At 33.2% G+C, this 12,855-nt stretch overlaps 2 protein-coding genes across 2 annotated transcripts; one reads left to right on the top strand and one right to left on the bottom strand.

Annotated features, from left to right (window-relative positions):
* Positions 1-204: 204 nt before the first annotated feature.
* LOC149484884 (uncharacterized) lies at positions 205-3,838 on the bottom strand. The gene is made up of 5 exons (XM_089700415.1): positions 3,779-3,838; positions 3,044-3,430; positions 1,856-2,926; positions 1,450-1,659; positions 205-269 (listed from the first exon to the last, which is right to left on the bottom strand). Exons 1-5 carry the CDS (start codon positions 3,825-3,827, stop codon positions 205-207), a joined length of 1,782 nt encoding a protein of 593 aa, XP_089556541.1. The 5' UTR covers positions 3,828-3,838.
* A 3,446-nt stretch (positions 3,839-7,284) lies between these two features.
* Positions 7,285-12,602, top strand: LOC149484883 (inducible metalloproteinase inhibitor protein-like). Its single transcript, XM_089701144.1, has 4 exons — positions 7,285-7,363; positions 9,026-9,220; positions 11,651-11,848; positions 12,332-12,602. Exons 1-4 carry the CDS (start codon positions 7,309-7,311, stop codon positions 12,337-12,339), a joined length of 456 nt encoding a protein of 151 aa, XP_089557270.1. The 5' UTR covers positions 7,285-7,308; the 3' UTR covers positions 12,340-12,602.
* The last annotated feature ends 253 nt before the right edge of the window (positions 12,603-12,855 follow it).

Raw genomic sequence — 12,855 nt, 5'->3', positions numbered from 1 at the left:
TTTCCTTCAACATGCTTTGCTTTTCGAACATGAAACTAGCTTAAATCCGTACTTTGGACACATTATACTGTATAGAGCCTATTAACAATAATTAAGGAGCATTCTATGAAACTTTAAATCGTGGCTTATACTATATTATGACGTCATACTCTTCTTTGATAGGAGAAGAACATACACTATAAAATGAAACTCAGATATTAGCTATCAACTTTTATTTAAATCTTCATCATTCGCATGTGTTATTATTGTTGTCACGACTGGTTTGGATCCTGCAAAAAAATAGTTATTTTCAGTATTGTTTTAAATTTATACATACATCTTATATATAAAATTCTCGTGTCACAATGTTAGTCTGCATACTCCTCCGAAACGGGTGGACCGATTCTCATGAAATTTTCTGTGCATATCGGGTAAGTCTGAGAATCGGCCAACATCTATTTTTCATATGTACCACGGGCGAAGCCGGGGCGGGCCGCTAGTATTTTATAAAATCGAAATAGGTTCAGTTTCATGCCTTAATTCATTGAAATCACTATCAGTGTACACTATACAGTTATTGTAAATTGTCTGTAATACTCAAGAATCTTAAACTTTTCAAACTGGCCTTCAACATTAATAACTTTGAGGTCCCTTAATCTCTAATTAAATATCGTCTAGATTGTTCAGATCTGACTTGAAGTTTGAGTCAATATGACTTAGCAAGTACCTATAATTAACCGTTGTGTAAAATAATATGATATATGTATAAACTATGGAAGAAACTTTGAAATTTATAAACAAGTTTCAAGCTAACTTCATGAAGTTGAAGCTAGAATTTCATATGGAAGCAATAATTTCATCTCGAATAATAGTAATTAGTTTTCAAATATGTTCTATTGACTTCCCAGTTTCCAGTAGTTGCGGAAACCTGACTAAAGTCTGTTTCATACTCAATTAGTTGGTAAACTTAGGTATTCACAATATATTTTTAATGAAACATAAAAACAAGAGTTTAATCAGAGATTGAAGCATAAAACCTTATTACTTACGAGCTATAAAATCGGTAAAAAAGGTATATTTCTGCGTAATAAAATTTACTTTAATGTCTACGGGAAGCAGTAGCAAGAGGCAATTTTTGACATTGGAAAAATTAAATTACTTATTCAATAAATATTTTAAATAAAAATGGTCTGATCACATAGATCTACACTAATATTATAAAGCTGAAGAGTTTGTTTATTGTTTGAACGCGCTAATCTCAGGAACTACTGATCCGATTTGAAAAATTATTTCGGTGTTAGATAGCCCATTTATCGAAGAAGGCTATATATATATCATCACGCTAAGACCAACAGGAGCGGAGTAATGCGGGTCAAACCGCAGGGCACAACTAGTTAATGTTAATAAACACAGAAAATATAATGCCATAAGTATGCGTACTAAAAAAAAATTAAAACAAATTCTACGTACCATCATTCTTTACCACTCTCGTCTCTTCAATCCTTGTTCCGTTGGGGTAAATAGTGATCGTTGTATTTTTTTCCAAATTTACTTTTGGTATAAAGAAGAAAACTGTATTTTTGTCTTTCAGTAATCTTTCCACTAGGAACCTCTCGTCTGATTGAAACCAGAATGATGATTCCGTATCGTTATCAGGTAGTAGAGCAATGTTTGGAATATCTGAAAGATAAATTAATAATTATTTATGAACATTATCTTAGTACATATTTTATTTTCGCATTTTTTTCTTTACACTAAAAATTGTAACCGAATGTTATATTTTCTAAACAACTATACTTCAAAAACTTACTATTTTGCAACATACTTCTAAATAATTATCCCTTAAGCGAATATTATAAAAAATTACAATACGAACCAATTTTTGTATCTTCATCACACTTATTAGTTTCAATTGGAGTATCTATACTGTCTATTAATTTTGAATCTGTTGTTTCATCTTTTGTGTCATTTTCTAATGCTATTTCTATGGTATAAATATCATTCAATGGAATAATATCAGCTTCATAATTATTTTCTAAGTCTGGTGTAATATCTATAGTTACGACGACATTATTTTCTGCTTTAGATTCATTAAGTTCTTCATTCAATGGAATAATATCTGGTTTAATATCATCTTTCTCATCTGGTTTGACTTCCATATTTTCCTCTGTATTATATTCAGCTTCAGATACATTAAGTTCATGAGGAATTGTATCATTTAATGGAATTATGTCTGGTTTTAAATTATCTTCAAAGTCTGGTGTAATTTCAATTTTTTCTAAGACATTTTCTGTTTTAGATTCATTCATTTCTCGAGGAATTGAGATTTCAGTGGTTGTCTTCGTTATGTCTGTTAATATGTCACTTTGTGAATCCCAGTTCGGTATCTTAATACTTTGTGGTTCACTTTCTGCGCTGTTACTTTTCACGACACCTGTGTTATCGTTTTCTTTTGTACTGAAATTGGAATTCACTGTGTTCAGATCAAGAACAATGTTCGAGATATTTTTTTTATTTAATGGATTCCCGTGGGCATTTGGATTAGCAGTGTTTGGAAGCAGTAGATCAGTTATTATATCTGGCGACGATACAGGCTCAAAATCTTTGAGCGTGTTTGTATAAAGAATTTCACGTTCATTATCTTTCGGTAAAGCTGTTGGTACAGGTACATCAAACAGGGGTACTAATGTTGGATTAGCTATTGGATTCTTTGCATAAGCTTGTTGAGGTTTTATTGTTACAGGATGTTGATTAATTGGCAACAAGTTTCTGTTGAATTCACTCGCTTTAACAATGGTATGAATTGGATACATCTTAATTATTTCTTCTAAATTATCAGCCTCTTCTGTTGTTCCATTTGGATGAATAATTGTGAAGGATTTCTTTTTTATTGGTTGACCAGTATTATGCAGGTAATTTTCTGTGGGTATTTGAGGAACATTTCTATCTGCAATGCAACAATTAATCGAGATATTTAACTTCTAGTATATAAAATAAATACAGAAATACATACATACATATCAAGACATACTTTATATGTATATTGTTACCACGATATACTTACATAATGGAGGTGGATTGTTGTTGTTAGGGACAAGGTGGTTTATATTCCTATTAAATATTTGATTGGAAGGCGGTGCTTCTCTCAGCGTTGGTGATATTGGTTCTTGTATCGATGTGGGCATCAGTGGGTTATCAGCATTAAACGGCTTTACCAAAATCGGCCTTGGATATTGTAATTTATCGTTTATCCCTGATCCCAAATAACTTCGGAAGTTTGTTTGGAAATTTTGCGGTGAGTTTTGAACTCTAAGCCCTTGTAGTTGTTGTATCTTTGAATTTTCTTGTTGCACAGGTCGTGTTTGGAAATTATCTCGTAAATGGTGTTCATTTTGGTAATTTACTTGTGAAAGCGGCAGTATTGATGCGAATTTTGCTGGTGGAAGCGAAACTGCAAACAAGGTAGAGACATTTCAATGAAGATTTTAAAACGTGATGTGGAATTTCTCGGTCCATGCTGTTTTTCATTTTGAAGTTACATAAAGGTATCTTGATGAACTGACGAAAATAATAATTTAAAATTACAAAAATACGCTCAAAAAGAACAAAGCAATTTTGCAGCAGCATAAATGAAAGCTAGAATAGTATGTAATCCCAATAGTTTTAACAAATATAAATTGGTTCTCTATTAAAAAAGACATAAGTCTGAACATTTATTATCCTTTGTTTACTTAATATTATAGAAACAAATAAAGCTTAAAAAATGTCCTACTAAAAACCCTATCACATAATAACTTACCCGCAAAACAAATATAGAACACAAAAAACACAACTTTTGTAAGCAACATTTTCGTCAACCGCGACGTCCAAACTAAATAAACTTATATTAAATTCGCGTAGTAGAACACAACCTGAATAAACACCCATTGTTGTATGTGTACTTTTCAACGACGTATGAAATATTAAACTAAATCTTTATTTGAAGTGGCCCTCATTCATAAATTATAATTATTTTTTAAAAAACAACAACGTCATTGTTCCAAAACATGTTTTCTTTGCAATAGTATAATAATTCTTGGCACGTCATAAAATAAATAAATACAATATTAGTTTGTTTACTGAAATCTGTTAGTCGAGAACATTATGAAATATTGTTTTTTCAAGTAGGTACTTAGGTACATTCTCCTTCATTCGGTTCTTTGGTAGACCAAATGGGTCGGTAGATTGTTTCCATAGATTTTCATCTTGTAGGTAAATAGTGGAAAAGTCATGAAATTAAAATCACTAAATGCAAGGATAAATAAAAAACATGGTTGAAATTATTAGGAAGAGTAAGAAAATGATATGAATGCGTCGATGAAAGGGCGCCATTAAAACATTCAAGTAATCCGTAATTATATTGTTGAAGTGAAACTTCTTTATGCACGTTGAGAGTAAAATTTCAAGGTCGAGCACTACCGTCACGTCATGGAGTAAGGCGAAGATTTTAGTATCTTTGAATCTTGCAAAAGAAGTATCACTTCTGACACGTATGCTCGGCACACACGCTCTTTTTTTAATCTGTGCTTTCGGCTTCACCCTCAATTCAAGCTACTGGCTACAGTTACGTCCGTAGCCTGTAGCTTGAATTGAGGGAGCTACAGATTACTTAATAGTAACTTAAAATTTCTCAAATAATATATATTATGCTCATACCATAAAAATATATCCCCATTAAACGAATAAATGTTTAACAAGAACAAAACCAGAGGACACAGCTAGTTGTAATAAATTTACATTTCTTGGTACTGAATTGAGGCTGTGTCAATAATTTCGTAACTGACCATGTAATACAAAAACTGTGCATACAAAAATAAGGAAATTTAAAAAATATCTTGTTATTGGTTGAGTGGAAAATTTTTCATACATATTATGTTTACATAGATTTTGTATATTGGTTCGGGGTGCCTGCCATTTTTTTACCCTACTTAAAAATGACTCCCTATCTACTTATACAATATACTTAGGTAGGTAATCTAGGTGCAAGACGAAGACGTATTTGTGATTTGAAATAAAATCTGAATTTCTGTGATTTCACTTTCACATTCAACTATTAATCATAATATAAATCACAATGGCACGCAGTATAGGCAACCTATATTTTATTTTTTATGTAAATTACCATGGACCAATATATTACAGAAATTCTTGTCAGCTCTATAGGAACTTTGTCGAACTTGTGCTGTGTTTTGATCGATCGTAACAGCTATTCAAAAAAATTATGTAATCTTTTATTGAAAAATTCAAAAAAAATTTCAAATTTCAAATTTATTTATTTGTTTCACAATTTTTACAACTCATATAAATTGTAGTAAGTCCCTGGTTAACCCACTAGGAAAAACCTGTGCGGGGTCAACCAGTGACCTCCGTCGGCTTAGCATATTTTTTACAATATGATTTTAACAGTACATATTTAGAAACAGAAATTTGTATGTAGGTACAATCTTCAAACTTAGTTAGACTTAACTTTAAAAAATAAATAAATATATAAATAAATAAGATTAATATACATATAATATATATAAAGATTATAAAATGGTTTCTTACAAGTTATCTAATTATGTGAGTATGTGTGTCTGTGTGTGTGAGTGAGTGTGTATGCGCTTGCGTGTACGTGTGTGTGCGTATGTATGTGTGTGTTTGTGTGATTTTTAGAGGATATCATACAAAATTTTTTCAGTGTCATCATAGCTTAATCCTTGAAACCAGTCGTGTGCTACTGTTCGAAGTTTGTAATTAGATAGATTAGATATTTTAAACTCCTTATTAGCAAAATTATATAAGGCGGGGCCCAAGAAATTTATATGATTTCTGCTTTTTTTAAGATTAGTTCTAGGAATAATAAAAACTTTATTCTTTTTACGCTTTGAAGCCAGGGTTAAGTCACTATTATCTCTAGGGAAACTATGCTGTTTTAAAATAAGGCTATGAAAGAATAGTTGTCACTTGTCGCACTGTGAGAACTTTAAATTCTTGATATAGGTCGAAGGTAGGGAACAGAAAAGGTTTGAAAGTAATAATTTTTAAGAGCATACGCTGAGCTCTTTCGAGACATATTAGACGCGTTTTTGCAGCTCCACCCCATGCGAGTATACAGTAACGAATGACAGATTCCCCCAAAGCCTTATATATTCTCATTTGAAAGGGATAGTCGCCAAGGTGTCTTATTGTTTTAAAGACCTTACCAAGTTTTCTGATCCTACCTGCGAGAGACTTAATGTGATGGTCCCACCTGAGGTGGTTGTCTATCGTTACACCTAGATATTTTATTTGTGCTACTCGCTCCAATGCTGCACATGAGCATTGATCCAGAGAAGCGCATCTATGAGCCTTAATTGTGAAATCGACACCCGGCTGTGTTTTAGTGGTCGTGGAAAAGGTGACATATTTCGTCTTGCTGTAATTCAACGTCAGCAGATTTTTGTCCAGCCATGAAATAACGGCATTTAGCGCGTATTCTGCGCTCCTCTGGACCAAGTCCCATGAACGGCCCTTTATGAGCAGGACTGTATCGTCAGCATAAGTGATTATTTGGCAGTTAGGGATGTTGAGGGAACAGAGATCGTTGATATATATTAAAAACAGGGTGGGGCCCAAAATACTGCCCTGCGGCACTCCCTATTCTATTTCTTGTACGTTACTGAGGGTAGAATTAATTTTGACCGTTTGTTTGCGCCCTGTCAGATAGGATCTAAATAAATTAAAGGTGTCTCCCCGAACACCAAGGCGTTCAAGTTTAGAGAGGAGGATTGGTACTGAAACCGTATCAAACGCCTTGGCTAGATCGAGGAAAATACCTACACATTTATTTCCACAATCATTATTCAGGTTAACGAAATTAGTTAATGCTTCAACTGCATGGCTGGTGGACAAATTTCTACGAAAACCATACTGATTTGCAGATAAAAAATTTTGCGAATTTAAGTAGCTGATCAATGAACTAGATATTCTTTTGGGCTGACCTTAATAATATTCTCAAATGTAATATAGGTAAAACGTGGTCACTATAGTTTTTCAAACTGTGTTTTCAAAGCAAATTAAAACATTCTTATTATAACGACATCTGTTATCGATCGAGAAAAATAATTTAAAAGTCCGAGTAACATTCAAGTTCATACTTTTAATACTATTAGCACGTAGTTTATGACATATAGACTAGATGGCGCTAAAATAAATTTGAAATTTCGGGGAAAATTATTACGACTATTTTTCAAGAATCATCACATAGTTACTAACTGTACTAATAGATTTTACAGAATCCTTTAGTTTACATTGAGATATTGCCTTGAGATGTCGTGTTTACAAATATTTATTGTTTATTCAGCAATCCTTGGTTTGACTTTAGGTAAGAAGTTTATACTATCTATATTATGAAACTATTGTAAACTAATTAACGACTTTCATAATTAGGAAACCATTAAAAAGATAATAATCGATGCATTTTAACTGAACTCATTTACCTAGATAAGAATTTTTTCAATAGATACCTAGTACCTATATGTAGATTTTTACTTCTTCACTTCAAAATATTTTCAGGCGTCAGAACTACATTAACTTCGTTCGTGCCTGATAAAGAATAATGTATCTATAAACTTTATTTTTTATTATTACTGACAATACTTACTGACCAATGAGTAGGTAACTAACTACCTAAATATTATTTAAATTATTTCTTTAGATAAGTAATACATTTACCTATGTCAAGAAATATAATAATTTAAATAAAACAACGTCTGTCGTCAACTTTTTGTTCAAAAATATTGTACAGATCATATTATAATTATTAAAAATTTACGGCATAATGCCACCCTAAACTTATAATTAGTAATGGTGCGTGACTTCAATGAAATTGGATTACGCAGATGAAAATGATATTGCATTTAAAAATAACATATTTTAAATGTACTACCTACATATATATTTAGAGACAATAGCAAAATTTATCTATTGTAGTTTTAAAGTGTCGCTCTTTCAATTTCCACCTTTCTAATAGGTCCTGTTTACAAATAAAATACCTTGTCAACATCTTATTAGTTATGTATATATGTATAGAAACTATTAATGACTATGAACATTATACTAATAAATTTGAGGAAAAACCTATACGTGCACTTCTAATCGAATCTCAATAGGTATACCTACCAAATAATATATTATGAATTGGAATTTGGGATTTACCTCTAGACAAATTGCTGATGTAATTATGACAAAGTTTGGATGACCGACACATTAGTTAATTGTAAGCAGGTTATTGATTTAATTTAGCTCATTTATTTATGGGATGGTTTATTTATTTATTTATTTATTTATGACACTTTATTGTACATATAACAGGAATTTAAAATAAGAGAATACATAAAATTGGAAAGTGTACAATAGGCGGCCTTATTGCTTAAAAGCAATCTCTTCCAGGCAACCATAAAAATAAAGGACATGTAAGACATTGGTAAAAAGCGAGGGCGCATCAAAAGATTTAAAAAAGAATAGATAACACAAATAATTCATTACTAATTAAAGAATAGACATAGATAATTCAGTATATATGTATTAATCAAGTTATATTTATATTAAACATACAAATTAAATAAAAATAATAAGTTAAATACAAATTAATAAATATATTTAAATATATATATATAAACTTATATATTTATATTATCGTTATATTATCGTTATTTATATTATCGGTTATCGTTATAGCAATCAAATGATTGTTTGTTTGAACGCGCTAATCTCGGGAACTACTGGTCCGATTTGAAAAATTATTTCGGTGTTAGATAGCCCATTTATAATAACTTAATAATAAGTTTGGTAGGTAGTTGTAACTCTACATGTTACGGAGAGATTCACATCGGTTGCACATTTTGTTTTCTTTTCTGAACCCTATTATCATTAAATTTTATTATACATACAAACTAGGTAGTTAAGAAAAAAATCTATAAATTGTATGAGGACATAAGACACGATTTATAGCTAAGAATTGAGTCACTGCAATATTTTTCCACAGCTGACCCAAAATGCGGTATCAACGAGGTACAAGACGACTGCCCAGCCAACTGTTCCTACGAGAATTGCCCCACAAACAACCTCCAGGATAGTGTCCCATGCCCCAAGCCCCAGCAATGTCCCCCCGCGGGGTGCAAGTGTGGCTTCAACTATCGACGTGCAGAGAATGGGACATGCATACAGACTACAGCGTGTCGTAAGTACATATTTAGAGAATAATAAAATCGTTTATCGCTTATAATTAGTAAATACTAGATTACCGCCCGCGGCTTTACCCGCGTTTAAAAAAAACCCGCATAGTTCCCGTGGGATTTCCGGAATAAAACCTACCCTATGTATTAATCCAAGTTACCCTCTATATGTGTGCTAAATTTCATTGTAATAGGTTCAGTAGTAGTTGCGTGAAAGAATAACAAACATCCATCCTCATAAACTTTCGCATTTATAATATTATTACTTGTATACGTACAGTGGCGGCGTAGCATAGGTTGGCACCCGGGGCGACTTTCTATTGAGCACCCTCAAAATTATTTAAAAAAATCTTAGACATAGATCTAGATTTGGAACAGACTCAGAATAGTCCCACCACTACATAGTATAAAACAAAGTCGCTTTCTCTGTCCCTATGTCCCTTTGTACGCTTAAATATTTGAAACTACGCAACGGATTTTGATGCGGTTTTTTTTTAATAGATAGAGTGATTCAAGAGGAAGGTTTATATGTATAATAACATCCATTAAATAGTGGAGAAGTACTGTAATTTTCGAGGTTTCTAATGTGATGTCGTAAAAAATTACATTTTTTCCGCTTACATTACAAACGCAGGCTGAACCCTACGAGTTTCATCAAAATAATGTACTAAGTATTATACCACAGACTAATAATAATATACTACGTATACAAATTATACACATTGAAAAGGTCTACAGAAAAGTCCGTGATGGTATATGTCTATCTCTTATGGATAACCCACAATTACTTTTTTTTTGTCATTTACTTTTTACGACAAATAATGGCTAATTTTCGAAGCGATTTTAACCAATACAGCATTAATCCTTAACCAATTAAATACCTTGAATACATTGTTCATTTAATATAGATCTATACCTATGGCCCTTAACACCGTATGATTTAAGTGAATATTTTCGAAGATATTACAGATTTAAAAATTGCGGGACGTAGCGTTTGCGGCGCTACCGGCCAGCCGCCCGGCTATATATTTTATACCCGTGTGAAGCCGCGGGCAGCGGGCCGCTATGATTTTATATACAACGTTCACAGTTTTTCTGTAGTGTATTTTAGTATCAGCATTGCACCCGTGCGAAGCCGGGGCGGGTCGCTAGTTTTACAATTAATTTCAAAAGCTCCAGGGTAGTCCATTGGATCGCTTCTTGAAGAGATATGCTGGCGGCTTCCAAGTGGCGCCTCAGTCGTAAAATCTCCAAAATAATGTCCTCTGCAGAAAATTCATCATAGATTTTTGTAAGATTTGGAACCATATCACGAAGGTCTTCTTCTGAACAACACCAAATGTTGTGAGAATGTCATCCATTGCTTTGTAGCGATGCTCTAGTTCTTCGTAAAATCTATCAAGACATTCTAACATAGCTCTATGCAACTCGTCTGGCAATGTTAGTCCAACGTCTTGGGACATTTCTCCTGGCATTCGTCGTCGGAATATCCTCCTCCCTCTTCTTTCAACGGAAATATCCAAGTCCTCACATTTTTCAGTTGCGTAGGAAATAGCTCTTTCCACTATTTGGATACGTTGAGTTTGAAGAAAAATTTTTAGGGCTTTGATTTTTATAACACACTTTTCCAGCGATAGCCCAGATGTTTGGATATACTTTTGGGCCTGATTAACTTCTTCTAGGATTTCACATCAAAAGGAAAGGTAGTATTTAGTACTTATTGACTTTCGTTTGAATTAATGTGACGCAACGCGACGGTTATAAACAATAGCACTGACTGACCAACTGTCAACTTGTTTCACGAGCGGCAAGGGACCCCCTTTCGCCCGCGCCATTCATGTCCTGCAGATGCGCCAGCGGCTACTATCTGCGCGACAGAGTTGGCATTTCTTTGTCACCGTGTTGTCACCCCTGGATGCTTGGCACCCGGGGCGGACCGCCCCCACCGCCCCCCCTTTACGCCGCCACTGTATACGTAGTATATTATTATTAGTCTGTGTTATTACTTAGTAGAATTATCAAAAGTAAATACCTACCATAGTTAATTTGGTATAGTTAAGTAAGGTAGGTATAATTCGGCATAATGTAGAGACCTATAGGTACCCCTTTTCTGATATCCAAGATACAGGCAACAGCCTAGTTTGGATCTCCTGTATTCATGTAAGTATTTTTTTTAACGTGATAACGTTTTTAAAATCGTTTTAGTCGGGTGACATGTTCAGAAAGTTGTGTCACACCAAAACCTCACGAGCGCGATCGCAGGTATAACGAGAGAGAGACGGACCGATCTCCCGACTCATCTCGAGCGCTGACACCAAGACGTTATCACTTATCACGTAAACATCTCGATCGTAAACCTACTTTACAAACAACCAATTTTTTTGTAAATAGAATAATAAATAATAAAGTAAGACTTTTTTCATAAACAATTCCAGCACCATTCCCCTGCACGGGCCCCAATGAAGTATACGACCCTTGCCCCTCATACTGCCCGGGACAGGGCTGCGACTCCGCGACCCCACACGGGGAGTGTCCCTACTTCATGCTCATAGTCGTGGAATGTACTCCGAGTTGTCGATGTGTGAAGAATTACTGGAGGAAAAATGGTGTGTGCGTGCCGTATGAGGAATGTCGTGAGTATTCATTTTTCTCCACTGCTTTACGAATTGATGGTAGGTAAATGGTAAAAATATGTAATGACGATTCGAAAGTGCTTCTAAAAGAAGTCTAATTGAATAAATAAATGTTTGAGTTTGAGTTGAGTTCTTCAGAAAATATAGTTAAGTACCTGTTTTTAATAGATATATATAGATCTAATTCCATTTAATTCTTATGCTATTGACCTTTCACTTCATTAGGTAATTTATGTTTACAGTATTAATATTCCAATACTTTCCATGCCATTTGGTTTCTAAAACACAAGTGAAAAGCGTTATGGGATAATGGGATCAAAATAAATCAAATCGTGCCGTGTGTGAAAATTATACTGAAATATTTATTTTATTTATTTACTTTACTATAACCATAGGTACTGTAGTACTATTACTATGATTAGGTACCTACTTTAATAATTATTATCGTAGATAATATTTTAGAAATTTAATTTTTTGTTTCAGTCAAGTAAAATTCTTGGAGATTACATCAATGAGGAGATGATCAAGAAGACAAACAATACCAAAGTTATTAGTTATTAAATTACATACCTAATAAATAGGTATATTCAAAAATTAAAACGCAATAGTCAACTGCGTAAATAGAAGACATTACAACAAAATAAATAGAAGACGCCATTTTAAATTTTATGTGGCGCGAAAAGCCCGTGCAGCAGAAGATTACCATTTATTTTAATAATTTAGAAAGCTAAGAACGCAACTATGTTTCTAAATATTGTACTCTTATTATAAGTACATTACTATATTATGTTATTACTTATTATTTATATGACAAATTCTCAAATAAAATATGTGCCTACAAGTAAATTCTTAATTTCTTCTACCTATAAGTATGAAATTGCATACAATATCAAAATTACATCATACTAATATTCCTGAGATAAGTGCGCGATATAATATTTTTACTAGCTGCGCTCCGCGGTTTCACCCGCGTGACTTCGCTCCTGTTGGTCTTAGCGTGATGATAA

The sequence above is a fragment of the Colias philodice genome, chromosome 11 (genome assembly GCF_061535455.1).
Source record: "Colias philodice isolate Cphi_HAF_F1 chromosome 11, ilColPhil1 Martin Lab GWU primary, whole genome shotgun sequence".
NCBI lineage: Eukaryota > Metazoa > Arthropoda > Insecta > Lepidoptera > Pieridae > Colias > Colias philodice.
This window is presented reverse-complemented; position numbering and strand designations above follow the sequence as displayed.

Bases quoted from the DNA above. Each gene is read 5' to 3' on its own strand.
- LOC149484884 (XM_089700415.1), bottom strand. From the start codon at position 3,827: ATGTTGCTTACAAAAGTTGTGTTTTTTGTGTTCTATATTTGTTTTGCG. The intron at 3,431-3,778 runs GTAAGTTATTAT...CCTTGTTTGCAG, and splicing joins GTTCTATATTTGTTTTGCGG to TTTCGCTTCCACCAGCAAAA. The intron at 270-1,449 runs GTACGTAGAATT...ATTTTTTTGCAG, and splicing joins GAGAGTGGTAAAGAATGATG to GATCCAAACCAGTCGTGACA.
- LOC149484883 (XM_089701144.1), top strand. From the start codon at position 7,309: ATGTCGTGTTTACAAATATTTATTGTTTATTCAGCAATCCTTGGTTTG. The intron at 7,364-9,025 runs GTAAGAAGTTTA...ATTTTTCCACAG, and splicing joins AATCCTTGGTTTGACTTTAG to CTGACCCAAAATGCGGTATC. The intron at 9,221-11,650 runs GTAAGTACATAT...AAACAATTCCAG, and splicing joins CATACAGACTACAGCGTGTC to CACCATTCCCCTGCACGGGC.